Below are 15,295 nucleotides of genomic sequence, written 5' to 3'. Positions count from 1 at the left end.
CATAGCAGCATTAAATTAGAAGCGTGAAAACATCCATTCTCACCTCTGAATCAACTGGGTCAACCGTTAAATCTTTCAAGAATTTCACCATTACAAACTTATTTAGTTTCATCAGATTCTCCTTGTAACTTTCATTGATTCTCTGCAATAGAAGGGAGATAGGTATTGAAATCCCACTCAAAATTAGCATTTCAAAATCCAGACTTAAATATGATGTTTTAATTTTTTTGCACCAATTATGTACAACCATACCAGTTCAGAGTAGGTCATTCAGTCCCAAGTCTGTCTGCCATTCAATAAGATCATAGCTGATCAGACAGTAACCTCAAATCCACATTCCCACCTACCTTTCACCCCTTGTTTAGCAAGAATCTACCAGTGTCTTATGTTACAACATGGGGTAAACCCGCCTGCTAAATTTAAAACCAGCAAAAGATTTATCCTGTGCAGTAAACTGTAAAATTCGAATGACTAAGAACTATTTAAAGTAAAAATTAACTAATTTATTTTTCAAAGTATAACTGAGAATAATTAACTAACAACAACTTACCATGCCTTACTCTAACCTATCTTTTACCTTTCCTTCTATAACAATAGTCAGATAAAACTCCCAATTAAGATTTACAAAACCACACTTCTTATCTCAAAACCAGACAGCTTTTGTGCTTCTATTTGGATCTTCCTGTGTCTTCTCTTTTTCATAGGAATTTCTGCATCACAGGTTACTGATCGAAAAGGTACTTTTAAGAGAGACTATTTTTCAAGCAGTCTGTTTATATGCTGGGCTTGGCAGTTCTCATCTCAACTGTTCAGTTTTCCCTTGTCTTACACCCCAAAGCATCGGATTGTATCATTGGCTTTTAAGATGGTCAATATACTCAATTCAAATTGGATTGGAGTTTAATTTTTTTGGGGGGTATAATTTAAACTGATTGGCCAAATTCGAATTTGTGTTTTTGTCTCATAGCAACTCAGCGAATGCTGTTTACTCTGAATCAAATGTTACTTTGTAAATTCTCCAGCACTCTGTGTACTTGCCAAGTCCTTCACTCTCTTAAAAAGATATACCTATATCTTCATAACACTTATCCAGTGACTTTGTTTCCACCACCTTTTCAGGAAGCATGTTCCAAAGACTCTTGACTCAGCAAAAAAAATGACAATCTTTTTCAAAAAAAATACGCAACCCTTGATTTTTGAACAGTGACCTCTAATTCTAACTTCTCCCCTAAGAATCATCCTCTCCACGTCCATCCTGTCGAGACTCCTCAGAGGGTGGTCCGTTTCAACCAAGTCACTTTTATTTTATAAATTCAGCAGATACAAACTTATCCAGTCCAATCTTTCTTCATAAGGAAATCCTCTCATTCCAGCCTGGTAAACCTTTTCTAAACTGCCTCTAGTATATTTACATCCTTCATATTTTTGTACTCAATTCCCCTTGCAATCAATTCTAGTATTCTTTTAACTTTCCTAATTACTAGCTGTAAATACATACTAACATTGTGTACATACACTAGGACACTAGATCCCTGTATATCTGAGCTGTAATCTCTCACCATTTAGACAATAAGCTTAATTTTTATTCTTCTGCTAATTTGGTCAATTTGACATTTTCCTATATTATATTCCATTTGTCACATCTTTGCTCACACATGTAAGTTATTTATATATCTTCTTCACAACTTAACTTTCCTACCTACCTTTGTGTCATCAGTAAATTTGGTTACCCTACCATCAATCCCTTCACTAAGCCACATATATAAATTATGAACATTTGGGGTCTCAGCACCAATCCTGTAATGCACCATTTGTTACAGTTAGTCACCTGAAAAAAATAATTCTTATTCTGCTTCCTGTTAGTCAGTCAATCTTATATCCACACTACCCCCTATTTTTCTCAATAAAGCTTTGACTGGACATTTTATCAAATGCCTTCTGAAAATCTAAGTACAGTGCATCCACTGGTTCCCTTTTCCACAGCATGTGTTACTTCCTTGAAGAGCTCCAATTGTTAACGCTGATTATTTTGAACTTCACAATGTAGGAGACTATTTAGCCCATCATGTCTGCGTTGGCTGAGCATTTTAACTAATCTTTTAATTGTAACCCTGTACATTATTTAAATCATAACAATTATTTAATACACTTTGAACCTATCCCATTACCCTGTTATAATTAATCATAGGGAAAATGTTAGCTGTTAAGCTAACTGGCCTGTGTTTTCTGCTTTCTTCTTCCTCCCTTTTGAGTAAATATGTTACATTACCGATCTTCTAATCTAATAGATCAGAAGATGGTGAATGTAATACCTTTACTGAAACTACTGTTCTACATTATAGAACAAATTTGTTCCATAAAACAAACAGCAAAAGTGATAAACAAGGATAAAGACAGAAGAATACAGAAAGAAAGAAAGTCAGTAAGTTATGTTTTCAAAAAGGATATGGTGTTTAGTGTGATGGGGTGGCATAGAAGGCTGGATTCTTGATGTTTATCTGGCATTTGATGGATAGAGTTCACAACCTACAACTTCCCACAAATTAAAGCCACTAAGCTCAAGGAGTACCTACCCTTTCTTGATTAATTTCTGCCAAGAAAATGCTGTTGTTCCTGTACAGATCTTCATTCAAGGGATCATGCCAGTACTCTGCCTGTACCAAGCTAACATGAAAACAATAAATAAGTGAAATTAATTGATAGCCTTAAACAGCTACAAAAATGACTAGTTTAAAATGCACTACAACTTTTATGGTTAGGTTAAGGCAACTGAGGGTGGAAGACTGAGAAGTTAATGTCATGAATGGACCTCATTGGAGAAGTCACAAAGAAAGAGCACAGTAGTCAACCAGGCACAATGTGGCAAGTTTACAGAGGACAAGGTGGGTACCACGTTCATTATTACAAAAATGTTGGTGACACTGCTTTCTACCCATGCCAAGGCAAGCCTTGAGGTTGTTCAAAATGGGAATTGTTTAGTATACAGACAGTCAAATGTTTACAACAGATTTGAGAATCTTTGAGAGTACCCGAGTAGAAAATGCAAGTTTCCTCAATTCAATTTCACATTCAGATTCATGATGCAAAAACCAAGCAGATTGCTTTTGTTCTCATCTAATTCTCCAGTAATCATTATGTTTCAGTAACAATAAACAAGATTAACTCACCCCTTTGGCATCTATATATTCAAAGTGATTAAATTTGGTTTGTATTTACAAAGTGTGTTTGTTGAACAAAAATAAAATCTGAAATGAGTTTATGCATATTGATGCTGTTGTGGATCACAAAACATTGTGACACAAGGAGTTAAACCAAAGTATTCCATTAAAAATTTAAAAACTCCAAAAAAAAAGACAACTCTCCATTTACTGATCTGGTCACTTGCCTTCCTCCCCAACTTCCCAAAGTGAAATTACATTTTGTAATAAGATCATCTAATGCTCTCTTAGAACATAGAAAAGTACAGCACAGAACAGGCCCTTCAGCCCACGATGTTGTGCTGAGGATTATTCCCAATCTAAAATAACCTTGGCACCCCTCAACTCACTGCTGTCCACGTGCATGTCCAGCAGTCGCTTAAATGTCCCTAATGATTCTGCTTCCACCACTGCCGCTGGCAATGCATTCCATGCATTCGCATCTCTCTGCATAAAGAACCTTTCTCTGATGTCTCCTCTATACCTTTCTCCTAATATCTTAAAACAATGACCCTTTGTGCCAGTCAATCCTGCCCTGGGGAAAGGTCTCTGGCTATTGACTCTATCCATGCCTCTCATTACCTTGTATACCTCGATCAGGTCACCTCTCTTCCTCCTTCTCTCCAGAGAGAAATGTCCAAGCTTAGTCAATCTCTCTTCATAAGACAAGCCCTCCAGTCCAGGCAGCAGCCTAGTAAACCTTCTTTGCACCTTCTCCAAAGCCTCCGTATTTTTCCTATAGTAGGTTGACCAAAACTGGACACAATATTCCAAGTGTGGTCTCACCAGGGTCTTGCAGAGCTGCAGCAAAACCTCGCAGCTCTTAAACTCGATCCCCTGGTTAATGAAAGCCAAAACACCATATGCTTTCTTAACAACCCTATCTACTTGAGTGGCAACTTTGAGGGATCTATGCACTTAAACACCAAGATCCCTCTGTTCCTCCACATTGTCAAGAATCCTATCTTTAATCCTATATTCAGCATTCACGTTCGACCTTCCAAACTTCATCACTTCGCATTTATCCAGGTTGAACTCCATCCGTCATTTCTCAGCCCAGCTCTGCATCCTGTCTGTCGCGCTGCAGCCTGCAATAGCCCTCGATGCTATTGCCGACACCTCCAACCTTTGTGTCATCTGTAAATTTACGAACCCACCCCTCAATCTTCTCATCCACGTCATTTGTAAGAACTATAAAAGAGCTGAGACCCATGAACAGAGCCCTGCGGGACACTACTCACCACTGACCTCCAGGCAGAATACTTTCCATGTACAACCATTCTCTGCCTTCTGTCAGCCAACCAATTCTGAATCCAGACAGCCAAAGCTCCCTATATCCCACACCTCCTGAATTTATGAATGACCCTCCCATGGGGAACTTTATCAAATACCTTGCTGAAGTCCACATATACAACATCCACTGCTCGTCACCTCCTCAAAGAATTCAATAAGATTTGTGAGGCACGACCTTTCCCTCACAAAACCATGCTGACTGCCTTTAATCATGCTATGCTTTTCAAAATAATCATAAATCCTATCCCTCAGAATTCGTTCCAAAACCTTGCTGACTACAGACATAAGACTGACTGGTCTGTAATTGCCAGGGATTTCCCTATTCCCTTTTTTTGAAAAGAGGAACAACATTCACCTCCCTCCAATCCTCTGGTATGACTCCCGTGGAGAGTGAGGAAACAAAGATCTTCGCCAGCAGCTTATCAACCTTTCTCGCTTCCCAGAGCAACCTAGGATAAATTTAGTCTGGCCTTGGAGACTTCTCAATCTCAACATTTACCAAACTTTCCAGCACATCAACTTCATCAATCATGATCTGTTCAAGCCTGTTTCCCAGCTCCTCAAAGTTCTCATTCACAACAAGGTCCCTTTCCTTAGTGAAAACCAAAGCAAAAGACTCATTTATGGATTCCCCTATCTGCTCAGACTCCATGCACAAGTTCCCCATGTTATCCCTGACTGGTCCTACTTTCTCCCTGATCATTCTCTTATTCCTCACCTATGAGTAAAATGCCTTTGGGTTCTCCGTAATCCTTTCTGCCAAGCCTTTTTCGTGCCCCCTCCCAGGTCTCCTCAGTCCATTTCTGAGCTCCTTTCTAGTAAGCCTGTAATCCTCTAAAGCTGTATTAGATCCTTGCTTCCTCCACCTTACGTAAGCTGCCTTCTTCCTTTTTATGAGAAGCTCCTCTATTCTCGTCATCCAAAGTTCCTTAAACTTACCCCTTTTTACCTGTCTCAGACGAACAAATTTGTGCATCACTTGCAACAACTACTCCTTAAACAGTCTCCACATGTCTGTTGTGCCCTTTCTGTGGAACAATTGCTCCCAAGCTGTACTTCCCAACTCATGTCTGATAGCATCATAATTTCCTTTTCCCTTATTAAATATCTTCCCTTAGTAACTGCTCCTTTCCCTCTCCAAGGCTAACGTAAATGTGAGGCAGTTGTGGTCACGGTCACCAAACTGTTCTCCCACCACGAGATCTAATACCTGTCCTGGCTCATTGCCAAGCACCAAATCCAATATGGCCTCTCCCCTCGTTGGCCTGTCTATATACTAAGTAAGGAAACCCTCCAGAACACACCTGTCAAAAAAATGGCTCCATCCAAACCATCTACACTAAGGAGTTTCCAGTCAATATTGGGAAAGTTGAAGTCGCCCATAACAACAACCCTGCTATATCTGCATTTTTCCAAAATCTGCTGGCTTGTGATTCTTCAATTGCTATTAGGGGATCTGTAGAAAACCCCCCATTGAGGTAGCTGCTCCCTTGCTGTTCCTAACTTCCATCTATACTGACTCAGTAGACAGTCCTTCCTCAACAACCTTTGTTCTGTAGCTGTGACGTACTCTCTGATTAGCAATGCTACACCTCCTCCTCTTTTTTTTTCACCCTCTTGTTCTTTCTAAATGATCTAAACCCTAGAACATCTAGCAACCATTCCTGCCCCTGTGAAACTCATGTCTCTGATTTTGCGGCCATAACGTAGTCCCAAGTACTCTTCTGTAGTTGTTCTTCTGTACTTTCTTTAGAAAGTCCTGGGCAAAATCTAAACTGAACTTGAAAGTTTAAAGGAAGTCAAAAGCATACAGCAAGTACCACTCAAGCACCTAAGTGTAGGGTTTTTAACATCTCAAACAAAAAATGTTAAATGTGTTTTTAAAGACTTTACATTTAATTACAGCAGGCTATTTGCCCACATAGTTTGCACTGATTTTGTTTTTCTCCACTTCAATAAGATTCCCAAATCCACTCCCCATCCTGTCCCCATATCTTAGCGTTCCGAAAAGACCACTCCCTCCGTGACTCCCTTGTCAGGTCCACACCCCTCACCAACTCAACCTCCACTCCCGGCACCTTCCCCTGCAACCGCAACAAATGCAAAACTTGCGCCCATACCTCCTCCCTTACCTCTCTCCAAGGCCCCAAGGGATCCTTCCATATCCGCCACAAATTCACCTGCACCTCCACACACATCATCTATTGCATCCACTGCACCCAGTGTGGCCTCCTCTATATTGGGGAGACAGGCCGCCTACTTGCGGAACGTTTCAGATAACACCTCTGGGACACCCGGACCAACCAACCCAACCACCTCGTGGCTCAACACTTCAACTCTCCCTCCCACTCCACCAAGGACATGCAGGTCCTTGGACTCCTCCATCGCCAGAACATAACAACACGACGGTTGGAGGAAGAGCGCCTCATCTTCCGCCTGGGAATCCTCCAACCACAAGGGATGAACTCAGATTTCTCCAGTTTCCTCATTTCCCCTCCCCCCACCTTGTCTCAGTCGAATCCCTCGAACTCAACACCGCCTTCCTAACCTGCAATCTTCTTCCTGACCTCTCCACCCCCACCCCAGTCCGGCCTATCACCCTCACCTTGACCTCCTTCCACCTATCACATCACCATCGCCCCTCCCCCAAATCCCTCCTCCCTACCTTTTATCTTGGCCTTCTGGACACACTTTCCTCATTCCTGATGAAGGGCTTATGCCAGAAATGTCAAATTTCCTGCTCCTTGGACGCTGCCTGACCTGCTACGCTTTTCCAGCAACACATTTTCAGCTCTGATACTCCAGCATCTGCAGACCTCACTTTCTCCTCACTCATCAAATTAGCTAATCACTAATCCAAATAATGCACTTCACAAACCATCTCACTGAAGAAATTCCTTGCTAACGTTCGAATTTACATCCACTCCAACACCCTCAGTTAAGAATCCTTGTTGTAAAGTTTTCATCTTAATGATCACACAACACCAGGTTATAGTCCAACAGGTTTATTTGGAAGCACTAATTTTCAGGGCTCTGCTCTTTCATTAGGTGGTGGTGGACTATAAGATTGTAAAACACAGAATTGAGAGCAAAGGTTTACAGTGTAATGTAATTGAAAAAGACCTGGAGTGTTTGTTAAGTCTCTTATCTTTTAAAATGACCATATTGACTTCAGTTCTTTTTATATGTAAATCACAAAATATTTTTTAAAAGTTACATATGAAAGAACTGAAACTAACATGGTCATTCTAAAAGATGAGAGACCTAACAAACAATCCAGGTCTTTTTCAATATATAATTTCAGTTACATTACACTGTAAACTTTTGCTCTCAATTCTGTGTCTTACAATTTTATAGTCCACCACCACCTGATGAAGGAGCAAAGCTCCAAATAAACCTGTTGGACTATAACCTGGTGGTGTTGTGTGATTTTTAACTTGGTACACCATAGTCCAACACCAACACCTCCAAATCATGTCTGCTTTAATGAAACAACCATTTTTTCCAACTCACCTTTCAATCCTGTTGTTTTTTCTCATACCAGACAACTCCTTCGTGAATTTGCACTGTACCTTTTCTCTGCCTCAGTGTGGAGCCCAAAACTGGACAGTGATGTGCTTTTTTTAAAAAAGATTCTTTAATGGTCTCAACTTTCATGTAATTCTTTTCCAATAATACCTAAGACCTCCAGTTAAAAAAAAACTTGGTTGTCATGTGAAACACAACCTGTAAACATCTTCAATCTCCCATTACTTTTCTTGCATGCAAATTATAATCTTTTTAAAACAAAGTATCACCTTACACTTAGTGCATCAAATTCCATTTGCTACTTGCAGTTTTGTGTCTTTATGTTTTTACTATGTCTCATAATTTAATATCTTCAAATTTAAACTAGATCTATCATTGATACATAGCAAATAGAAGTAGTTTTAGGATAAAACCTTGTGGGGTGGCACTGCCAAGTTTAATTATTTTGAGAAACTGCTCTCACCTATTACCTCCTCTCTGATCAGTTTGTAAAAAACAGATTTCCTCCTCAGACTCCCCAACCTTCAAAATCAATCCTCAATCTTCTCCAAATGCTTTACACAAATATATGGTCAAAGGCCTTTGAGTTAATGTGCATCATGTCAGCTCTATTTCCCCAAACATTACAGCAGTCAGTTCAAATACACGAGTTAGCAACCACAATGTTCCTTCCTGAAATTATTACAGTCAGTTGTTATAACTGTTCCGTTCTCATACAATCCCGTGTTATAAGAAAATCACATAATAGCAGCACCATTTAAACTAACGGGGTCAGAATTGTTAAAACAAGTACACAGTTTAGACGTTCATACTATAGAAACAGTGTGCCCAATTCATCAAGTCATAGTGAATTCACATTAACAAAACATGCATTATAGCAGAACAACTTGTATACAGAAACCGAAGAAAGATGTTATGATAGTTATTTCAATTATTCCCCTTATCAGGATGTGGTTTTTATCATTTCATTCTTATAACTGGACAATACATGACACTGAGCAACCTATTCATATTTCACTAGGAGATATAGACAATTTATGAAATGAACAAGATTCAACGGTATCTTAATGTGTCTCAGTACGGGTAATACTTACTGCTGTTGAATTGGACTACTGTAAGCACCCAAATTTAACATCTTTCTTATCCAGTTGCATATGTGGGAACTCTCTCCAGGACAGTGTGGTAAACCATACACACCTAATGGGGCAGCAATGTGACAAAGAAATAGTCAGAAACCCTTTCATCCAACTAGTCATGCTGACTATGATCCCAAATTAAACTAGACCCACTTGCCTGCACTTGGCCTATATCCCTCCAAACATTTTATTCATGTCCATATCCAAATGTCATTTAAATGTTCTAACTGTACCTGCATCCATCACCTCCTCCAGAACTTCATTCCACACACAAACCACTCCCTTAAAAAAGGCTGCCCCTGTGTCCTTTTTAAATCTTTCGCCTCTCACCTTAAAGATATGCCCCCTAGTCTTGAAATCCCCCACCTTAGGGAAAAGACACCTGCCATTCACCTTATACCCCTTATGATTTTAAAACCTCTATAAATGGTCACCCCCCAACTCCTCTGTCACAGTGAAAAAAGTCCCAGCCTATCCAGCCTCTCCTTACAACTCAAATTGTCCATTCCCAGCAACATTCTGGTAAATCTCCGAACCCTGTGGAGTCTGTGGGCATGTAATGGATATTGGTAGAAAGCTGAAGCAAAATTGATTAATTTTTCTATTTCTGGACAAGAGGGTAGGTGAAAATTGAGACCTTGAGTGAACCTTGCAAGCTAGGAGGCTTTATGAGAGTGTTTCCAGTAGCAGAGCTAAACTGAATGACGGCTTTGTAAATGAGAGATACCAGAGAGAAGTATCCTTTATTTTTGCAGAGTGCAGATGACTATTGACTTTTCTGACACTATTTTCCAACACTTTTGTGGGCTGCAACAGCAAAGTTGTCTCTACCTAGATTTAATGGGTGTGATTCAATGGCCTCATGATTTTAAACCCTCTATAAAGGCCACCCCTCAGTCTCCTACACTCCAGTGAAAAGTCTCAGCTATCCAGCTTCTCCTTATAACTCAAACCTTCCATCCTGAGCAACATCCTGGTAAATCTTTTCTGAACCCTCTCCAGCTACATAACATTCTTCCGAAAATTGGGTGACCAGAACTGGACATAATACTCCAGGAATGGCCTCACCAACATCCTGTACAGCTTCAACATGACATCCCAACTCCTATACTCAAAACTCTGAGCAATGAAGGCAAGCATGTTAAACACCTTGTCATATAATCACAGGGTGATTAGCAAACTTCAAAGAATCAGGTAATTGAACCCCTAGGTGTCTCTGTTCCGCAACACCCAAGCCATACTTTTAATTGTATAGGTCCTGCCCTTGTTTGCTTTAAAAAAAATGCAATACTTTGCACTTATCCAAATTAAACTCCATCTGCCAATCCTCAATCCATTGAACCAATCGATTAAGATTGTCTTTGTAATCTTAGATAACCTTCTTCATTGCCCACTATACCACCAATTTTGACTAGAACTCAGGCTAAGTCTATACAGCGTATCATGGAGTATTCAATGGGATTTATCCCAAGCTGTCTCAAAGACAACTTGTATGCCCACACATAATAAATTAGTTAAAGAGAACAAGTTTGGTTTTAAACTTTGCAATCCAGCGAGAAATGGCACATCAGGGGAGAGGTGGCACTGAAATGGGGAGGAAAGGAAGAAGCCACAAGAGAGAAAACAATGTGGGGAATGTAGCCAGAAAGTGGCTGATATTTTCTTGTGGGTAGCTGGGGAGAACAGATGGTGCTAGATATGTTCAGCTTCCAAAGAGTCACAGAGTCATACAACATGGAAACAGACCCTTCAGTTCACACCAACTACAAATCCTAAACTCATCCAGTCCCATTTGCTAGCATTTGGCCCATATCCCTCTAAAGCTTTCTTGTTCATGTACCCATCAAGATGCCCCTTAAATGGGGCAATTGTACCTACTTCCATCACTTTCTCAGCCAGCTTGTTCCATATAATCACTAACCTTTGCATGAAAAAGATGCCCCTTTTAAATCTTCCCTCTCTTATCATAAACCTATGCCTCCTTGTTTTGGACTCCCCTACCCTGGGAAAAAGACTTAGCTATTCACACTATTCATGCCCCTTGATTTTAGAAACCGCTAGATACTTATGTTATTTTATGAGTTTCTGTCTAATTTCACCAGCATTCTATGATTTGAGTATTGCATAACTGATTCTAATGTTTAGTGAACAGGAAAGATTCCAGCGACACTTTATATTTTAAATGGTCTCTGAGAGGAAACAAGGACACCAATGAACCAATTACCATTGTCAGTAAGAATAGGTGGTGATGACAGTTGATTTTTATATCCAAACTGGGCCAAATAAATGCTCGATAAGAACACACATTGCTTCAGTGTGATAGCTGATCACCATGGACCTAATTAAAATGGCACCCACTTTTCATGTCTGCCTCAGGGCAGTTCAGTTTTAGGTGTAGTTAGCAAGCTGATTTTTGCATTTGTCAGGAACTAAAAGGAGCAAATCTTTTATGTTCTATGTTAATGATCAACTCTATTGAAGGGTAGTTAACTGAGAAGGTAGTTTCAATTGAAATTTTAGAAAGGATGAAGCATTGGAATGTTATAACAGGTACTTCAATACGAGTACAGGGAGGCTGTGATGTAACGACATTCTACCTTAAATAGTCCTTTGATCATGTGATCTCAACATTACCACCTTCACAGATCGTAATTATGGAATAGTTGCTCATTTTTACAGCAGGTTTGTCATACAATTGCAGTAAACAAAGATTTCAGCCTTTGAAAGTTATGCATTTAAATGGAGCAAACCAAACTAGAAAACATTACCTTGATGTTGGGCTCCAAATGTGATGAGGTTTTTCATTGCAGGAGAAGGACATCTCTGTGCCACAGCTCTTCTATAACAAATGAAAAATCAGGCAATTTTTTTTTAATTGATAAAAGATCATTGGTAGTGAAGCCTTTTGTAATTTCCTGAAGATTTAAAAAGTGCTCCATAAGTGCAGGGCTCCCTCAGAAGGTAAACCCTATTGGTCTTCACACTTACATGAACTGACCTCCTTGAGAGAAGCCCATTGCATTATATCCATTTTGTAGTTTCTTATCCTTGGACAATATGTTACATACCATCTCAACTTGGTGATTTACATTCATGAAGTAACTGTTCTCAATTTCCTTAAAAAAAAAGACAGATTTTGTTTGTAAGGTTGTATCACTAACAGTAGATAAGGCTAGATCATAGAGTTTGCTTAATTTTGAAAAACCTGCAAAATCCTCTTGGGTATGATGCATATAGTTGTCAGTACAAAGGAACCACACTATTAATAGACAGCATTTCCAGGGAGGGAAAACATTATAGGTGCAGAAATCAGAGGTAAGCTGGATCTTCCTAAATACCTGAGAGACTATAAAAATCAAAACAAAATGTAAACTTTAATACACCCTCTTTATATAATTTGTCTTTCCTCCAGATTTTCTCTCTGACAGCATCAAATGTAGTCACTATAAGCATGCATTTCCTGTGCATGGCCTGTGTGGAATTTAATCACACTCCTCATCAGGAAGCAAAGAGGGGTTAACAGCACAGCTGAGTCATTCTTTATGTTGATCCTAATAAGATGTATTCCATGCAAACATTTCCACTGGGAAGTGCCAGGCAAATAGGAAATATGAACTCTACTTTGTTATAACTTATAACCATGACTTGTGGTATAGCATACTTAAAGCTTCCTAACTAATTAAGAAACTTTTTTTTTTAAAATCGACCACTCCAAAATAAGCTATCGAGCATGTTACCAAACTGATTTCTCCAGGATCACATTTTAATTCATGTTTAAATAATTCAAAGTTCATTTGACAGCAATAAATTCAGTCACAGCATTTTAACTTTCTCATCACAATAATCATACCTGGCTTCATTCTTCCTTATTATTCCTCATTAAGACCTACCTCAGTAGCACTTTTTCCAATTTTCAAGGATAACACATAACTTCCTGGGACAGTTTCTTTCACCAGTTTAATAAATTTCAGGGTAAATGCTTTACAACAGCTATCACCTAAAAATAATCAAGTTGTATAGAAATCAGAACACTGAAACATCACTATTGCTATTGAGCACACTGACAATTTTAGTAGTAAGGATTATTTCAGCAAGTTTATTAGTCAAAGTAGAATCGTGATGCAGACTGAGAGATTTATACATTTATAATATTTGCAGTAAGTTTGTATTTTGAGGTAGGGATATAGAGGGGTATAGGCTTTCCCATGTTGATTATTAACTCCTTAAGACATGAGTGATTCTATAGCCATTGTGATTAAACATCGTTGAGGGCCAGTTTTCAGAACTGAGTTTTATTTACAGTACATAGGACTTACCTAGCAAGGTAAACAATTGCACCTCAAGGTTTCTGTTCAAAATTTTTGGACCTGTTTTTAAGCTTGGGGAAACACCTACATCTTAGTGAGAGATCTTTTAATTTCAATTTTGTACTTTTACAGGGAGAAAGCTGCTCCTGAGAAGAGGAGAAAAGATACCCTTGTTAACATTAGATTACCTTAAAGTCAACAGATCAGAACTGTTGGTTAACATCCTGAAAAGATTATTTGAAGCTGAGAATGTTTGAGCTCAGCTGTATGATAGCTTCTTCCCGGAGCTGTCAGATTTTCCAGATGGGATTGGAAGTTAAATTAAGCACATTGAGGTGTCAGAGAAAAAGAATTTTGTAGAGCGAGCACTACACACATTTGCTTTTTGGGTAACATACAGATATGTTTTGGGATTATTTCACCATACACTTCAAAACTTAAGTTTCTTAGAAGTTAACTGGTTAGTTTATTCTATTTTATTTTCATTCCTTTTGCATCATAAACTTCTTTTACTATGAAAAAAAATGCAACATTGCACACTTTTTCAGTAAGAGACTACTTCATCAAAACCAAAACATTTTGATCAATAATACCAAATTTCAGTCTGGGATCCAAATTGTCCCACAATAGCATCAGGTGGGATCAATACAGGTTCAAATGCAAATAAACTAAATTTTGAACAATTCTGTTAATACATAACAAAAAGTAAAACTGATTATAATAGCTCAATGTTAGAAATACACGACCTATTATGCAAAATGGTTTGCTTACTCTTGACAAAAACATGATTAATTGCTACTGCTATGCCTTGAACAAAGTCCAACTTCAGTTCTATATCTGATTATATAGTAATAGGATTTAGTTGTCTTAACCTCATAAGACAGCTTCAAATAAATGAAAGTTTAAGGGTTTACATTTTTAAAAAAATGTTAACCATTGCAGGCTGGTCGTATAACGTCAAAACTGAGTACACTTTGCTGTTTTGTGGATTATAAATCAACAATTTACAATCCGTTCAAAAATCAAAGTGAAATGCACAGGCGTACGATCAAACGAGGGATTCGCTCATCATCTGTCCGTCCCCGGTTAACTCCGTTTCTAAAGTCTGTTTACTTTGAGATAATGTTTTCCCCGCCGTCTTACCCATGCCATGCCAAATGACCACCGGGACTGGCTCCGTGTTGTTGCTGGCGGTCTTCCATGACACGGTTTCCCAGAAGAAGGAAAACCAGAAAATTAACAACATCCATCCTCTTCCGTGCGCAGACATCTTACGCAGTTATATGAGCCGTGGTTGTCATATGATCGTAGAGTTTGTAATTGGTCAGGAATAGGGGTTTGTCTAGTTCCCTTTACTTGCTACAGTGCTGGTTAACTGTAAAATACTGTTTTCATTTTTACCCATCTAGAAAAGTGTCTACAGTGTTGAATAGTTGAAGACATTAAGACACTGAGTATCCATTCTTGATATTGTGAAAGATCATAAACCTGAAGTTTGTTTTTCCCGGCTGAGTAATTTCAGTGTGTTTGGTTTTTGTCAGGTTTCCAGCATCCTCAGTACAGTATTTCGTTTTTGTGTTGGAGCAGTTACATTGCTTGGATTGTGTACAGTGAAATGCCTTTTCTTTTAAGTTTGTCTTTGGATGTAAATCAGCTTGCCCACTCTAATTGCGTTGGTGATGTTTATGTGAGCCACTTTCCCAAACTATTGCAGACTAAATAGAAACGTAGAAAATAGCAATAAGCTATTTGGCCGTTTGACCCCACTGTGCCGTTCTTAATGATCATGGTTGATTATTCAACTCAATACCTTGCTCCTGCTTTTTCAATGTTT

General features: G+C 38.9%; 1 protein-coding gene across 2 annotated transcripts in view; it reads right to left on the bottom strand.

Moving 5' to 3' along the window:
* LOC132829854 (palmitoyl-protein thioesterase 1-like) overlaps window positions 1–14,728 on the bottom strand; it is a 35,010-nt gene extending 20,282 nt beyond the window's left edge. Inside the window, exons 1-7 of one of the 2 annotated variants that reach the window (XM_060847239.1) lie at window positions 14,605–14,728; window positions 13,045–13,151; window positions 12,143–12,270; window positions 11,923–11,993; window positions 9,113–9,215; window positions 2,574–2,664; window positions 44–142 (exon numbers count right to left, since the gene is read on the bottom strand). In XM_060847239.1, coding sequence (XP_060703222.1) covers window positions 44–142; window positions 2,574–2,664; window positions 9,113–9,215; window positions 11,923–11,993; window positions 12,143–12,270; window positions 13,045–13,151; window positions 14,605–14,707 — 702 coding nt within the window. In that variant the 5' untranslated portion in view covers window positions 14,708–14,728. The remainder of the gene's footprint in view (window positions 1–43; window positions 143–2,573; window positions 2,665–9,112; window positions 9,216–11,922; window positions 11,994–12,142; window positions 12,271–13,044; window positions 13,152–14,604) is intronic. The other variant, XM_060847240.1, reaches the window with a different exon arrangement.
* Window positions 14,729–15,295: the final 567 nt, after the last annotated feature.

The sequence above is a fragment of the Hemiscyllium ocellatum genome, chromosome 30 (genome assembly GCF_020745735.1).
Source record: "Hemiscyllium ocellatum isolate sHemOce1 chromosome 30, sHemOce1.pat.X.cur, whole genome shotgun sequence".
Lineage (NCBI taxonomy): Eukaryota > Metazoa > Chordata > Chondrichthyes > Orectolobiformes > Hemiscylliidae > Hemiscyllium > Hemiscyllium ocellatum.
Note: the sequence above shows the minus strand (reverse complement) of the source record. Positions and strands in the feature narration are given on the sequence as shown.